General features: G+C 37.8%; 1 protein-coding gene across 1 annotated transcript in view; it reads right to left on the reverse strand.

Moving 5' to 3' along the window:
* LOC150076841 (uncharacterized) overlaps positions 1-13,820 on the reverse strand; it is a 60,511-nt gene that overhangs the window by 9,732 nt on the left and 36,959 nt on the right. Inside the window, exon 8 of the mRNA XM_090385699.1 lies at positions 13,628-13,699. Coding sequence (XP_090241825.1) covers positions 13,628-13,699 — 72 coding nt within the window. The remainder of the gene's footprint in view (positions 1-13,627; positions 13,700-13,820) is intronic.

The raw sequence follows: 13,820 nt of genomic DNA on the forward strand, positions 1-13,820 counted from the left end.
GCTGCTTATTGCTGCATGTTGAGACATGTTCATACGTGCATAGTAGCCGCCGCGCCAAGTCGATGGGCTCAATTATTCATTAGTAGTGAGAGTGTAAAGTGCTTGCGATGGCATCGTGGTCACGAAATGAGATAAGGACAGTTTTGCGGTATAATTTCGTGCGTGGTTTAACCATAGACCAGTGCTTAGAAGAAATGACTCTTGCACTAGATGATGATTGTCCACATCGTACAACGATATTCAGGTGGTATAGAGAATTCCAAAGGGGAAATTTCACTCTGGAAGATTCTGAGAGGCCGGGAAGGCCACGAACGTCAGTTACGGAGGAAAACGTTACTGCTGTGAGGAAAATGCTTGACGAAAACAGGCGAGTGACCTACCAACAGATAGAGGATACTTTGGGCCTAAATGCACCAGCAATTCGTTCGATTCTGCAAGATCATTTGCACGTGAAGAAACTTTGTTCTCTCTGGGTGCCGCATCAACTGACTGAAGAGCAGATGACACGACGTGTGACTTGGTGCTGGGAGATGTTAAAAAAGTTTGATAAGGGACAATCTCGGTATGTGAACAACATCGTGACAGGTGACGAGACTTGGCTGTACTATTACGATCTGCCGACCAAGGCTCAAAACAAAGTTTGGGTCTTTGATGATGACGACACACCCGTAATTGTCAGAAAATCCCGATCTGTAAAGAAGAAAATGATAGCTGTATTTTTCAAATCGAGTGGAATTGTGGAACGTGTCGTTTTGGACACGCAGAAGACAGTCACAGCTAAGTGGTATACTGAACGATGCCTGCCTAAAGTCATTAGATCTATGAAGAACCTGCGGCCAAAGTCAAGAATGGACACCTGGTACCTCCAACACGAAAATGCTCCAGCTCACCGCGCCAAAGCCTGCACCGAATATTTGACCACGACAGGACTGAAACTTCTCAAGCACCCTCCCTACAGTCCAGACCTTGCTCCCTGCGACTTTGCACTGTTCCCGCATGTGAAAATGAAGCTAAAAGGGAGGCGGTTTTCCAGTGATGAGGACCTTCTACGGGCTTGGGACAACGAGTGTGCTTTACTCCCTAGTGAAACTTGGCAGAACTGGTTTAAAGATTGGTTTCGGAGGATGGAGAGGTGTATTGAATGTAGAGGAAATTACTTTGAAAAAATTAAATAAACAAAGCTGTATTGCAAAACTTTCCTAGTACCCTTTGTATAGCATATACTGATATATATATATATATATATCAGTGGAACTAATCATCTGTACAATGCTGAGAGATAAAGCCATGAAAGCTTTAAATTTTATTTCATTACTGAATGATAATACCAAGCACAGGATCAAAGACATGTTGGAGAACATAAAAGAGCAGTGATTACAATATATGCAAAGCCAATTTATTCAATTCAATTAGATTCAAGTAAAAGCATCTCCAACAATGCTAATTTGCTAGCACTTATTCAATATGAATTCAATAAAATTCCTAAAGATTTTTTATTTTGCCATTCGCTACTAACACGATACAGCTGAAGCTGTATCGTGTTTGTAATAAACGAGTTTATAATAAAAAATGAAATAAAATGGTTGAAATGTATAGGAATTAGTATGATGGGGCTCATGCAATGTCAGCAGACACAATGGACTGACTGCACATGTTACTGTTGTACCTGCAGTATTCTTCAGTCATTCCTGTATACACATAGAGAAGCATTAGCTGCCACAGAAATGCCAATACATTTGAAGACAACATTAGCTGAGGTAGTTAGAGTAGTCAACTCATTGAGGCTTGTCCACCAAATTTTCACACCTTTCAAGCCATATGTGAGGGAATGGGAAGTGAACATAAACATCCTTCTTATCATATGCAGAAGTAGGCTGACTGTACCATGCAAAAGTACTTAATCACTCCTTAGAGTTCTGCTATGATATACCTATTTTTAATAGACTTGAGATTTCAACTGAGTTAGCATTTCAAATTATTTTTCATAGTTAGTTGCAGTAGTTTACTTGACCAATGTTTTTACCTATTTAATGATTAAATTTGAGTCTAAAGGTTAAAACTGTAACCATATTTAAAGTTACAGACAAAGTGGAAGCAATAATGAAGAAATTGGACCTGGTCAATTTGTCTTAACTGTGTCATTTCCAATGTTGAACGATTTTTTTCAAATTTACAAATTTATTTTTATTTATTTGGAATAATGCATACAATACAGTGATAAACATTAGTTTACCTGTACACAGAAAAACAAAGAATTAACATGAATGTACAAAAATAAATTATGCAACTAATTACAGCTTTGAACAACATATAATGGCATATGGGCAATAACATGAAAATTGAGAGGCTAAAAATACCTTGGTTAGTCTTAAATGAAAAAAATAGGTTAATGATAGAATTTAAAAAGTTACTTTAGCACAGCAAGAGTCAGCTTCCTGGATGAATTTTTGTGAACATAAATATCAATTCTGTGATGATTAATTAGCTTCATACTAAGAAATACTGGACTCACAGATGAATAGTTCATTCTAGGAAGAAGCAAGTAGAATGTGGACTGAAGATGGGAATTTGTGCAAGGAATGTGCCAAAGAAATAACAGTTAGAAGAGCAGGAGAGTTGATGAAATTGAACTAAATTTTAACTGAAACAGCAAGACTGAAGGTTATGTTGCAAATTAAGAAGAATTAAGTAAAAACTGTTGCATAGAACATTCTGTGATGGAACTGTGTGTTTCTTGAAACAAAGGAAACAAATCTGATTTGAATATGTCTAGGTAGGTCCAAAGAATGAAACTGTTTAGTGTAATTGCAGCATTACTGCATAGTTGAATTTTAAGACAAACTAAAGTTTTGTACATTAGGCACCATGGTTATAATATCTAATATTGTGAAATTTTCTCAACAAGTTGCTTCTTCTTATACTTTCAACAAATAACATCCCCCCCCCCATTAGAGAAATCTACTATTACTTATTCTCAGTTGAGTATCATAACCCAGAGAGCATTATATTTGGCCTCTCAATAGTGAATGAGTAGGAATAAGAGCTGATTATTTGGTTTGGGTTTTTTTTTTTTTTTTTTTAGGAGCATTAGCAACTAAGGCCATATTTCTCCGGGGATATGCGATGGTCATTCCCTGATCTTTCCGCATCCGGTGGTCACGGGCTCGAACCCTGGTCTAATCAAGAAGAGTGCGCTACGCACTGGGAATAAGAGCTGACAACTTAGTTGTGACTTATATGCACAATATGAGAGATATTAAAAGATGTACTTCTTAAACTAATAAAATTTTAGGACAGAAAGCTAATATTGTTATTAGCTTTCTGTCCTAAAAACTGTGATATTCTTTGGTGCAATTGCAGCATTACTACGTAGTTTAACTTTAATACAAACCAGTTACATTAGCCATCATTATTATATCTCATTGTGAAATCCTTCACAACTGCCCTTATGAGATGTTATAATGATGCCTAATGCACAACGAAAAAAAAAAAAAAAGAGAGAGAGAGAAAAAAATAAATATCACTCAGATCCACACACAAGTGCCTAGATTACAAATTTTTATCTTGAAAGAGTTTAACCTTTTCCTATAAAAATGCTTCTCTACATCCACAAACTAGTCTTACTGATTTCCTTTATATCCTTTTCAAGTAATTCAATATTGTTCCTGAAATGAGTCCTCCAGAAATGTGTACAGTATTCAAGATGTGATCTGCACACATCAATGTACAGTGGAATTATCAAAATTTATTATATTATATAAGTTATATGGAATCACATAAGAACTGAATTTTGAAAGTTTAGCCAGAATATAATGAAATTTAAAGTTTAATTGAGAAAAAAATATATATAAAAACAAAATTAGGTTGCTCATATGGCCTTAATGGCAAGTACATTTTAACATTATGATCAACTTTTAAATTCACTATTAAATTAATTCCTTTGTTAGTCCCTAAAAGTTACTGAAGTAATTTATGTGGTTTTTCTGTCAAATCGAAAGAAAATGGTTCTAAGTCAGGTGGTTCCCCTCCAAGTGGATTAAATATCCAATGATGTACACATGCATCATGATACAATTAACGTGTTAAGCAGTTGTTTAAAAATTTACACAAAAACAAAAATGCTTAAAAAAAAAAAAAAAATTAAAGTACATTCTATGGTTACATTAGTACTTTTTCACATTTTGAAAAGGGTTTTGAGAAAAAGGAAATTTAATGTAATGCTAATGCACCTAGTTTAAATTATCAATTAAGGGGCAACACAGACAACAGCACTGAAGATTAAAAGGATCTATGGTGGTTGCAATATAGTCCAGCATGAGGTTCTCTTAGCAGAATAGTAAGGATGTTAAGACAGTGCATGGAGTTTTGTCAATGATATACAATAAAAACATTTTACCAGTGCAAAATGATGTAAATAGGAGAACACAGATTGAAATTGTAGGCAGGATGCATGAAATTTGCCCTTAGTTGAACAACAATTAGCTATTCAGACAAGCAACCATTTATTTATATAGAGTTGCATCTTGTACAAATTCAAGCAGGATTAGACAAACATGAAACTAGAAAGGCTTTTTTTTTCCTAACAGGAAATGATACAGAGGCTTTTCATTATGCTTCCACTTTAGTCTTAGTAGTGGTAAATAATACAAGAAAGCAAACTTATACAGCATCACCAGCAAAAAAAAAAAAACAACCACTTCCTGCATTACCTGTCCAAACTTTCTAATAATTTAATTTCCGCATGTCTATCATGCAACAAACTTTCCTCAGTTTGAATTTATGCCCTCCCATTTGAATTGTTTGAGAAAGAGTACGAACACCATCAGCATTTAGCTTACACAATCTATTCAAAGTCTTAAACTCTTCAATCATATCTCCTGACACCGCATGGGTTTGTCAAAGGGAGGTCTTATCGGACCAATTTGATTGGTTACTATGATGTGGTCACAAAGGAACTGAATGCCAAAAATAATTTTGATATCATATACTTGGATTTCAGGAAAGCTTTTGATACTGTTGCACATGGAAGACTGCTGTACAAATTGGAGAGCTATGGCATCAAAGGTAAGCTGCTACAATGGATAAAGGGATGGTTGAGTGGGAGACAACAGAGAGTGGTAATCAATGGACACTGCCCTTCATGGACAAATGTTATTAGTGGAGTTCCCCAGGGTTCGGTGTTGGGCCCATTGTTGTTTTGCATATTTATCAATGATATTGATGAAGGTATATAAGGTTTAATGTCCAAGTTTGCAGATGATACAAAGGTTGGCAGGGTTGTTAACGACAGTAATGACAGTATGCTACTCCAACTGGATCTAGATAATTTGGGAAAATGGGCTGAGAAGTGGCAACTGGAGTTTAACATTGACAAATGCAAATTACTGCATATGGGTAGCAATAACCGAAGAGAAACTTACCAACTGGGTGCTACTACACTCAGGAAAGTGAAAAAGACCTGGGGGTAATTGTGCAGCCAAATATGAAGTTTGCTGAGCAGTGCAGACAGGCTGCCAGGGCAGGTCATGGAGTCTTGTCAATGATATATAGGAATTTTGCTAGCAGGGACAGGGAGGTGATAATCCGGTTATACAAGGCAATGGTCAGGCCACACCTAGAGTACTGTGTACAGGTCTGGAGGCCTCATTTTAGGAAGGATGTAGAGTTGCTAGAACGAGTACAAAGAAGGGCAACAAGATTGGTGAGGGGAACAAAGGGGTGCTCTTACCAAGAAAGGCTTAAGTTCTGCAAATTGCAGCACCTGGAGAGTAGGCACCTGCGAGGTGTATAAGGCCTTGAATGGGTTGAGCAAGCTGAATGCTGATGGGATTCGTTGTCTTGCTCAGACTAAGAACCTGAGGGGGCACAGTTTCAAATTGAGGAAAGACAGTTGTAGAATAGATGTGCGGAAATTTGCCTTTAGCCAGCGGGTAGTTGATTGGTGGAACAGGCTTCCATCTTTTGTTGTGGACGCTAATAGCCTAAATAAATTTAAGGCTGAGCTGGACAGGCATTTGGAACGAATGGAGGGATGAAATGGGAGGTTTTTTTTTTTTTTTTTTTGGCTGATGCTGCATAAGCTTGCTTTCTTGCATTGTATGCCTCTACTAATGCTAATACTAACAGTTACCTGGTTTCCAGATGGTGCAATTTGCAGAATTGGTAAATGATGCCTTTTCTGGTAAGAGTACTGTTTTGTTCCCCACATTAATCTTGTTGCCTTTCTCTGCACCCATTCCAATGGATCAACAGCTTTCTTAGAATGAGGCTTCCAGACCTGTATGCAATCTCAAGATATGGCCTGACCATCACCTTATAACTGCTGGAAAAATTCCATTTCGTCATAGACAAAACCACACAGCTGTCCTGGCAGCCCATTTGCACTGCTCAAAAAACTTCATGTTTGACTGCATAATCAACCCCAGTCTTTTTAGTTCTTGACTGCCTTCAGTATTAGTAGTGACTAATGATGCAACAAAGCGAGCTTATACAGCACCACAGAGTATGCTCTTTGTGATTATTGCTACCTATATGCAGCACCTTGCATTTATAAATGCCAAACTCCAATTACTACCTCTCAGCCCATCTGCATAATTTTTCTAGATATTATTACTATCATTAAGCACTCTGCCAACCTTTGTATCATCTGCAAACTTAGATATTATGCCTGCTATATTTTCATCAATATCACTAGTAATATATAAAAAACAATGTGCCCAGCACTGAACCCTGGGGATATTCACTAATAACATTAATTCAAGAAGAGCAATACCCATCAATAACCACTCAACTATCTTTATCCACAGCAGTAACTTTCTCCAATTTGTACGGCAGTCTTGTATGTGCAACAGTATTGAAAATTTTTCTGAAATCTAAGTATATGATATCATAATTATTTTTTCATCCAGTTCTTTTGTTACTGTATCATAGTATCCAATTCAAACTGGTCAGACAACACTAACCTTTAACACATCCATGCTGCGATTTCCACCTAACTGCATTCCTTCAAGATGATCCTGCAATATGTCTTTAAACACTGACTCCACTGTTCTTCCTGAAACAGAAGTCAACTTACAGGTCTATAATTCCTCACATTACACTTTGATCCCCCTTTGTGAATTGGGGATACGTTGACACAATCTCCAGTCCACTGGGACCATCCTCGAATCCAAAGATGCACTCATAATTATGGATAAAGGTTTGCTGACCTGTTTTGCTTTCTCTCCCAATATAATTGGATGCATCCCCCCAGTCCCAGACACCTTATTCACATTTAGCCTCAACAATTTCTCTTCCACTTCCCTTGCAGTTATCACAAAATTATTAGATCACTGTAATTTGATTTAGTTCTGGCATCCCCATCCCTAAAAATTCCTCATGTATAAACACAGATGTAAAATATCGACTGCTTTCGGTTTGCCAACAACCTGAGAAGGATCATCAACTGTTATACCATTTGAATCTAACAGAACAGTGTGATTCACCCATTTTCTTCTAGTGTTTAGATAAATAAAGAAGTCTTGGCTACCTTTCTTTACATTCTTTTCCACAGACTTTTTGTAATCTGCCTTAGCATGCCTAACCCACTTTGTAACTTGTCTGCAGACTAATTTATACCTACTGTAGATTTCTGCATCTCCTGATAATTTATAAGCATTGCATGCATTTTTCTTCTCTGCAACTAGTCTCATCAGGTCATCTGACATCCATTTAGGTCTAAACCTTGAACAGTATCTCTTAGTAAATCCCACATCAATATAGTGTGATCACTGCCATCTAGTGGTTCTTTTATCCACTCTTAATGCATGAAGACTTTCTGCCGATAATCAGATCAAGAGAATTGTTTTCTCTTGTTGCCCCTCTATCATGCTGATGCAGAAAATACTCATCCAATAAATCCAGAAGTCTTGCTAATGTGACCCACCCACAAGTTTCAGTCAATATCTGGAAAGTTAAAATCCTCCATTATAAGACATTCTGATTTACTAGCCCATTCCATTTGTCTGTATAATTGTTTGTTACACTCAACGCAGTCATTAGGCCTGTAACACATTTCTACTCTCATTTTTGTTCTACAATGCTTATGTCAAAATACATTGACTGAACATCACACTGGCCATCCATTTCGAATGGATGCACTGTCTTAGATTTTGTGCTTCTTAACTAAGATTTTTTGTTTCGGGATTTATTGGGCGCATCGGCAACTATGACCATAGTGCGCCAGCTTAACTAAGAAGATAACTTCTCCTCTTATTCCATCCTGTCTGTCTTTTCTGTACCAGGTACACTCCCACATTCAAAATTCTGCATTCCTTATGTTTGCATGACACCAGATCTCCAATATCCTCATATCTGCATTTGATGACCTGATGAGTACTTCAAATCCATCAAATTTATTTACTATACACCTAGCATTAGTGTATACACAAGTATACATGCACCTGTTTATTTGTGTTTACTTCCGGCATGCCTTGTAATCAACGATGCCTTGTCAGTGGCTGCTATTAATGTCGTATCTGTGTATCTCCCACCAAGCTAGCAGTTTTCTGACCCACTTAACACTGTCTCAATAGCATAAGCAGTACATCCTATCCCTGTAAAAACAATATCCTGTTAACAAACATACACCACGCTAAGGAAAATCTACCCCATGTGCCTTGCACAGTCTCTCCAGGGCCAATTTTGTTAAAATTTTAATATACTAATAAAATTAAAACATGGAAGGCATTTTAATACATTAAAATGTCTGCTGCCTATCATGATCAGAAGTTTATATCACCTATGAATTGGATAGATTCAGATAAGTTCTTCCTGGAAAAGAAATTTTAATTCTCTAGCCCTCAGGTTTAATCTATATGACTCTATATATGAGAAAATAATCATTAGTACTAAAAAATATAATACAAGGAGGCAAGGTTATTGGGGGTGAGAGAAAGAAGGAAAAAAAAAAAAAAAAACCATTTCATTTGCCCAACCGTCTAAAACTTTGTCCAATCTTCTTTTAAATTTATTCAAACTTTTTACCTCAACAAGACTAGGTGTAAATTAATTCCAACAATCAATTACTCTCTTACTGAAGGCAAACTTCTGAACATCTATTCTGAAACTATCCTTTTTCAATTTTTGTTCACTTGTGTGTTGTCTGACAAAGAGTAAAAATGCCAGCACATTTAGCTTTCCCTACACTCTTAATGCCTTAAACACCCGAATCAGGTCTTCACACAGATGCCTATGTTTCCAGACATTAAAATTTACAGAATAGGTCTTCCTTGGTAAGAATATTATTAAGAGTAGTCTAGATATTATTTAGACTAATAATATTAAGAGTAGGAAACCGGCAGAATTACTTAACAAGTACAGGTCACTGTTGAACAAAAGCCGAGAATTAGGGTTGAATTTGAAAGTGTCTGCAATTCTGCCCAGACACGATAGGAGGGAGTATATGATGAGAGCCTTGTCGATCAATTTGGCCCTGGAAAGATTGTGCAAGGCTCAAGGGGTAGAATTTTTTTCAGCCTGGACTGTACTTGTTAACAGGAGAGATTGCTTCTACAGGGATGGGTTACACTTAAATAGAAAGGGTGCAAGAATATTTGCTGATGCTATCGAGGCAGTGTTAGGTGGGTCGGAAAACTGCTAGCTTGGGGGGAGACAAAGACCAATAGATTGACAGTAGCCACTGGCACAGGTGAAAGAGATTCTTGCACTGCTTCTATTAGAATGAGCAGAAGCCTGAAAAACAAGATGCATGGTATTTCAGAGACTGCTGGGAGCCATTGCGGTACAAGTAAACACATGAGTTGTGTTAGGGTAGCTAAGAATAGAAACAGGTGCAGGTATACTTGCGTGTACACCAATGCTAGGAGTTTAGTAAATAAATTTGATGAATTTGAGGTATTGCTCAAAACATCAAAGGCAGATATTGTTGGGATATCAGAGACGTGGTGTCACACAGATATAAGGGATGCAGAACTGCAATTTGGGGAGTACAACGTCTACAGAAAGGATAGACAGGATAGGAAGGGGGGAGGGGTTATGCTATTAGTTAAGAAACACATAAAAACCAAGGAAGTGAAGCCAGTCGACATTGCCGGACAGTGCAGTGTTGAGTCAGTTTGGTGTGACATAAGCATTGGGAGATCAAAATTGAGAGTAGGAGTGTGCTATAGGCCTAATGACTCTGATGAGTATAATAAGGAACTGTACAGGGAAATAGAGTGGGCCAGTAAATCAGAGAGTCTTATAATAGGAGATTTTAATTTCCCAGATATTGACTGGAATTTGGAGGCTGGTTACTCACACACTAGCAGGGCTTTTGTGGATTTATTGGATGATTGTTTTCTACATCAGCATGTTTGGGAGGCAACTAGAGGGAGTAATACTCTTGATTTGATTATCAGCAGTGATTCTTCATGCATTAAGAATCTGCAGATAAATGAACCACTAGGTGGCAGTGATCACAGTGTGCTGAAGTGGGATTTACTCAAAGAGGTAACTACCATTAGGGGTAAAGGGAAGGGTTATTGCTTCCGTAAAGGCGACTACGATGGACTAAGACAGTATTTAAATTCTATACAGTGGGACCAACTGATGATGTTACCAACAGCAAATTCAAAATGGGAAGCATTCAAAGAACTTATCTTGGAAGCTACTAGGCTTTACATACCAACTAAGAAATATTGTTCAAGGTTTAGGCCAAAATGGATGTCAGATGAACTAATGAGGCATATGGCAGAGAAGAAAAATGCATGGGATACTTACAAATTAACACATGACACAGAAGCCTATGATAGATACAAGTTGATATGCAACCAAGTTACAAAGGAGGTTAGGCAGGCGAAGGCAGATTACGAGAAATCCTTGGCAAGGGATGCAAAGAAAAACAGCAAAGAGTTCTTTATTTATGTAAACTCTAGAAGGAAGGGGATGAATCAGATTGGTCCACTTGACATTGATGGGTCAACTGTTGATGATCCTGCTCAGGTAGCTAACAAACTAAATGAATATTTTGCATCGACATTCACACATGAGGAGTTATTCAGCAAGGGGAATGCCAGAGGTGTATTCAACTCTAGCAGTAAGGTACAGAATCTTGAAATAACTGGGAGTAAAGTGGAGGAGAAACTGTTGAAGATAAACACAAGAAAGGCACTCGGGGTGGATGGGATCTATCCAGTTATATTAAAGGAGGCAGCAAAGGAAGTAAGCAAACCCTTAGCCATAATTATGAGAGCTTCCTTGGACTCAGGGGAGGTACCCATAGACTGGAAATGTGCAAATGTGACCCCAATTCACAAAGGAGGATCAAAGGCTGACACAAGTAATTATAGACCTGTGAGCTTAACTTCTGTTCCAGGAAAATTAATGGAGGCACTGGTTAAAGAAGCACTGCAGGATCATTTAGACAAGACTTCAGTTATAGCTCAGACACAGCATGGTTTTGTTAAGGGGAAGTCTTGCCTGACCAACTTGACTGGATACTATGATGCAGTCACAAAAGAACTGGATGCAGGGAATAACTTTGATATTATATACTTGGATCTTAGAAAGGCTTTTGATACTGTTGCACATGGAAGACTGCTACACAAATTGGAGCAGTGTGACATTGGAGGCAAATTGCTGCTATGGATAAAGGGGTGGTTGAGGGGGAGAAGACAGAGAGTGGTAATCAATGGACACTGCTCATCATGGACTAATGTTATTAGTGGAGTCCCTCAGGGCTCAGTGTTGGGTCCATTATTGTTTTCTGTATTTATAAATGATATTGATGATGGTATATCAAGCTTAATGTCGAAGTTTGCAGATGATACAAAGGTTGGCAGGGTTGTCAAGGACACTACTGACACTATGCTGCTGCAACAGGATCTGGAGAGGTTGAGCAGATGGGCTGAGAGGTGGCAAATGAAGTTTAACATTGACAAATGTAAAGTACTACACATGGGAAACAGCAACCCCAGAGCAACGTATCAACTCTGTGGTACTACACTGACAGTGGTAGAGAATGAAAGGGACTTGGGGGTGGTTGTGCAGGCAGATATGAAGTTCTCTGAGCAGTGCAGACGGGCTGCAAGAGTAGCTATTGTCAATGATATACAGGAATTTTTCCAGCAGGGATAAGGAGGTGATTATTCCATTGTATAAGGCAATGGTCAGGCCACACCTAGAGTACTGTATACAGGTCTGGAGGCCTCATTTCAAGAAGGATGTAGAGCTGCTGGAACGAGTACAGAGAAGGGCAACAAGATTAGTGAATGGAACAAAGGGGTGCTCTTACGAAGAAAGGCTTAAGTTTTGCAAATTACAGTGTCTGGAGACTAGGCACCAGCGAGGTGATCTGATAGAGGTATATAAAGCCTTGAATGGTTTAAGCATGCTCAATGCTGATGGGATTCTTCCTCTAGCTCAGAAAAATCACCTGAGAGGGCATAAATTCAAATTGAGGAAAGACAGATGTAGGACAGACGTGCGGAAATTTGCCTTTAGCCAGCGGGTGGTTGGTTGGTGGAACAGACTTCCATCCCTTGTGGTGGAGGTTGATAGCCTAAATAAGTTTAAGGCTCAACTGGACAGGTATTTTGAACGAACAGAGGGGCGAAGTGGAAGTGGTGTTTTTTTTTTTTTTTTTTTTGGCTGATGCTGCATAAGCTTGCTTTCTTGCATCAAATGCCTCTACTAATGCTAATATCCTTTTGTATCCCTAACTAATCTCCACATCCTTTCCAATAGATCTGCATTCTTCCTAAAATTAGGTTTCCAAACCTATATCCGGTATTCAAGGTGTACCCACACATTAAAAAGAGATATACTCATATAATGAGATCACCTCTTTATTGGTGCTGGCAAAGTTCTTATATATAACCGAGGCAACACTGAGTTATCCTGGCAACCTTCCTGAATGTCTCAGAAAATGTTGCATACAAGACTGTACTTAACATGAAATTAATTTTTTTTCATTAAGCACAGTTGGAACTATGTAAACACAAGGCTCCCAAGACATACCACGCCAAAAGTTGGTCTACCATACAAGTCGTAGGAGATCAAGGTGCCTTACTCACCGAGTGCTTAATCACACCCTTAACACATTCCCATGTTGGACCAAAATCTCTTCCACCTCTGCAGTGTCCATACCACATCCAGAAGACATGGCCTCACTGCCTGCCCATCCCCAACAAAGATCTTAACTTTTATAAAGTCCAGGTTTATACAATACAATGCAGTATGGAAAAACAATAAGGACTGTATTAAGAAGTTCAGAAAGTGTTTTGTCTTCTACATAGCATAAGTTACATTTTATGATGCAACTTCTTCACACGCTGTCACATACGAATATGGAAACAACAGTAATATCAATGATAACATTCAAAGGTTCGAAATTTGCAAAGGGTTAGTGAAACAATTTTGAAAACAGCACACAGCAGCAATTTTTATTTATTATTAAAAAATATATAGATATGAAATTTTTAATAATAATAAACACAATCATCCTGAATTCCTCAACAATGACACTTCATGTGATTTTATGTAAAGATGTGGTTTGCAAGCAGCAATAAAACTAGGAAATGGGAAAGAGACTGTTCCAAGCAATTGACAATTCTTAAATTCATAATGTAGTAATAATGCTACTTACTTTCGGGTTGTAAATATGGATACCACATCCAATCTGGTTTCTGTGAAAATTCGGGTGCATCATTTTCACTTCCTACAAGTAAAAATTTATAATAAATCTCAGAAACAAACACAATATTGACGTCAATTTTAATTATTAGTTAAATCTCAAATTAATTGAGTAATTAAGTTAAATTCTTTCAATAAAAATTAAT

The sequence above is a fragment of the Mastigoproctus giganteus genome, chromosome 12, assembly GCF_048544385.1.
Source record: "Mastigoproctus giganteus isolate SK-2022 chromosome 12, ASM4854438v1, whole genome shotgun sequence".
In the NCBI taxonomy this organism is placed as follows: Eukaryota; Metazoa; Arthropoda; class Arachnida; order Uropygi; family Thelyphonidae; genus Mastigoproctus; species Mastigoproctus giganteus.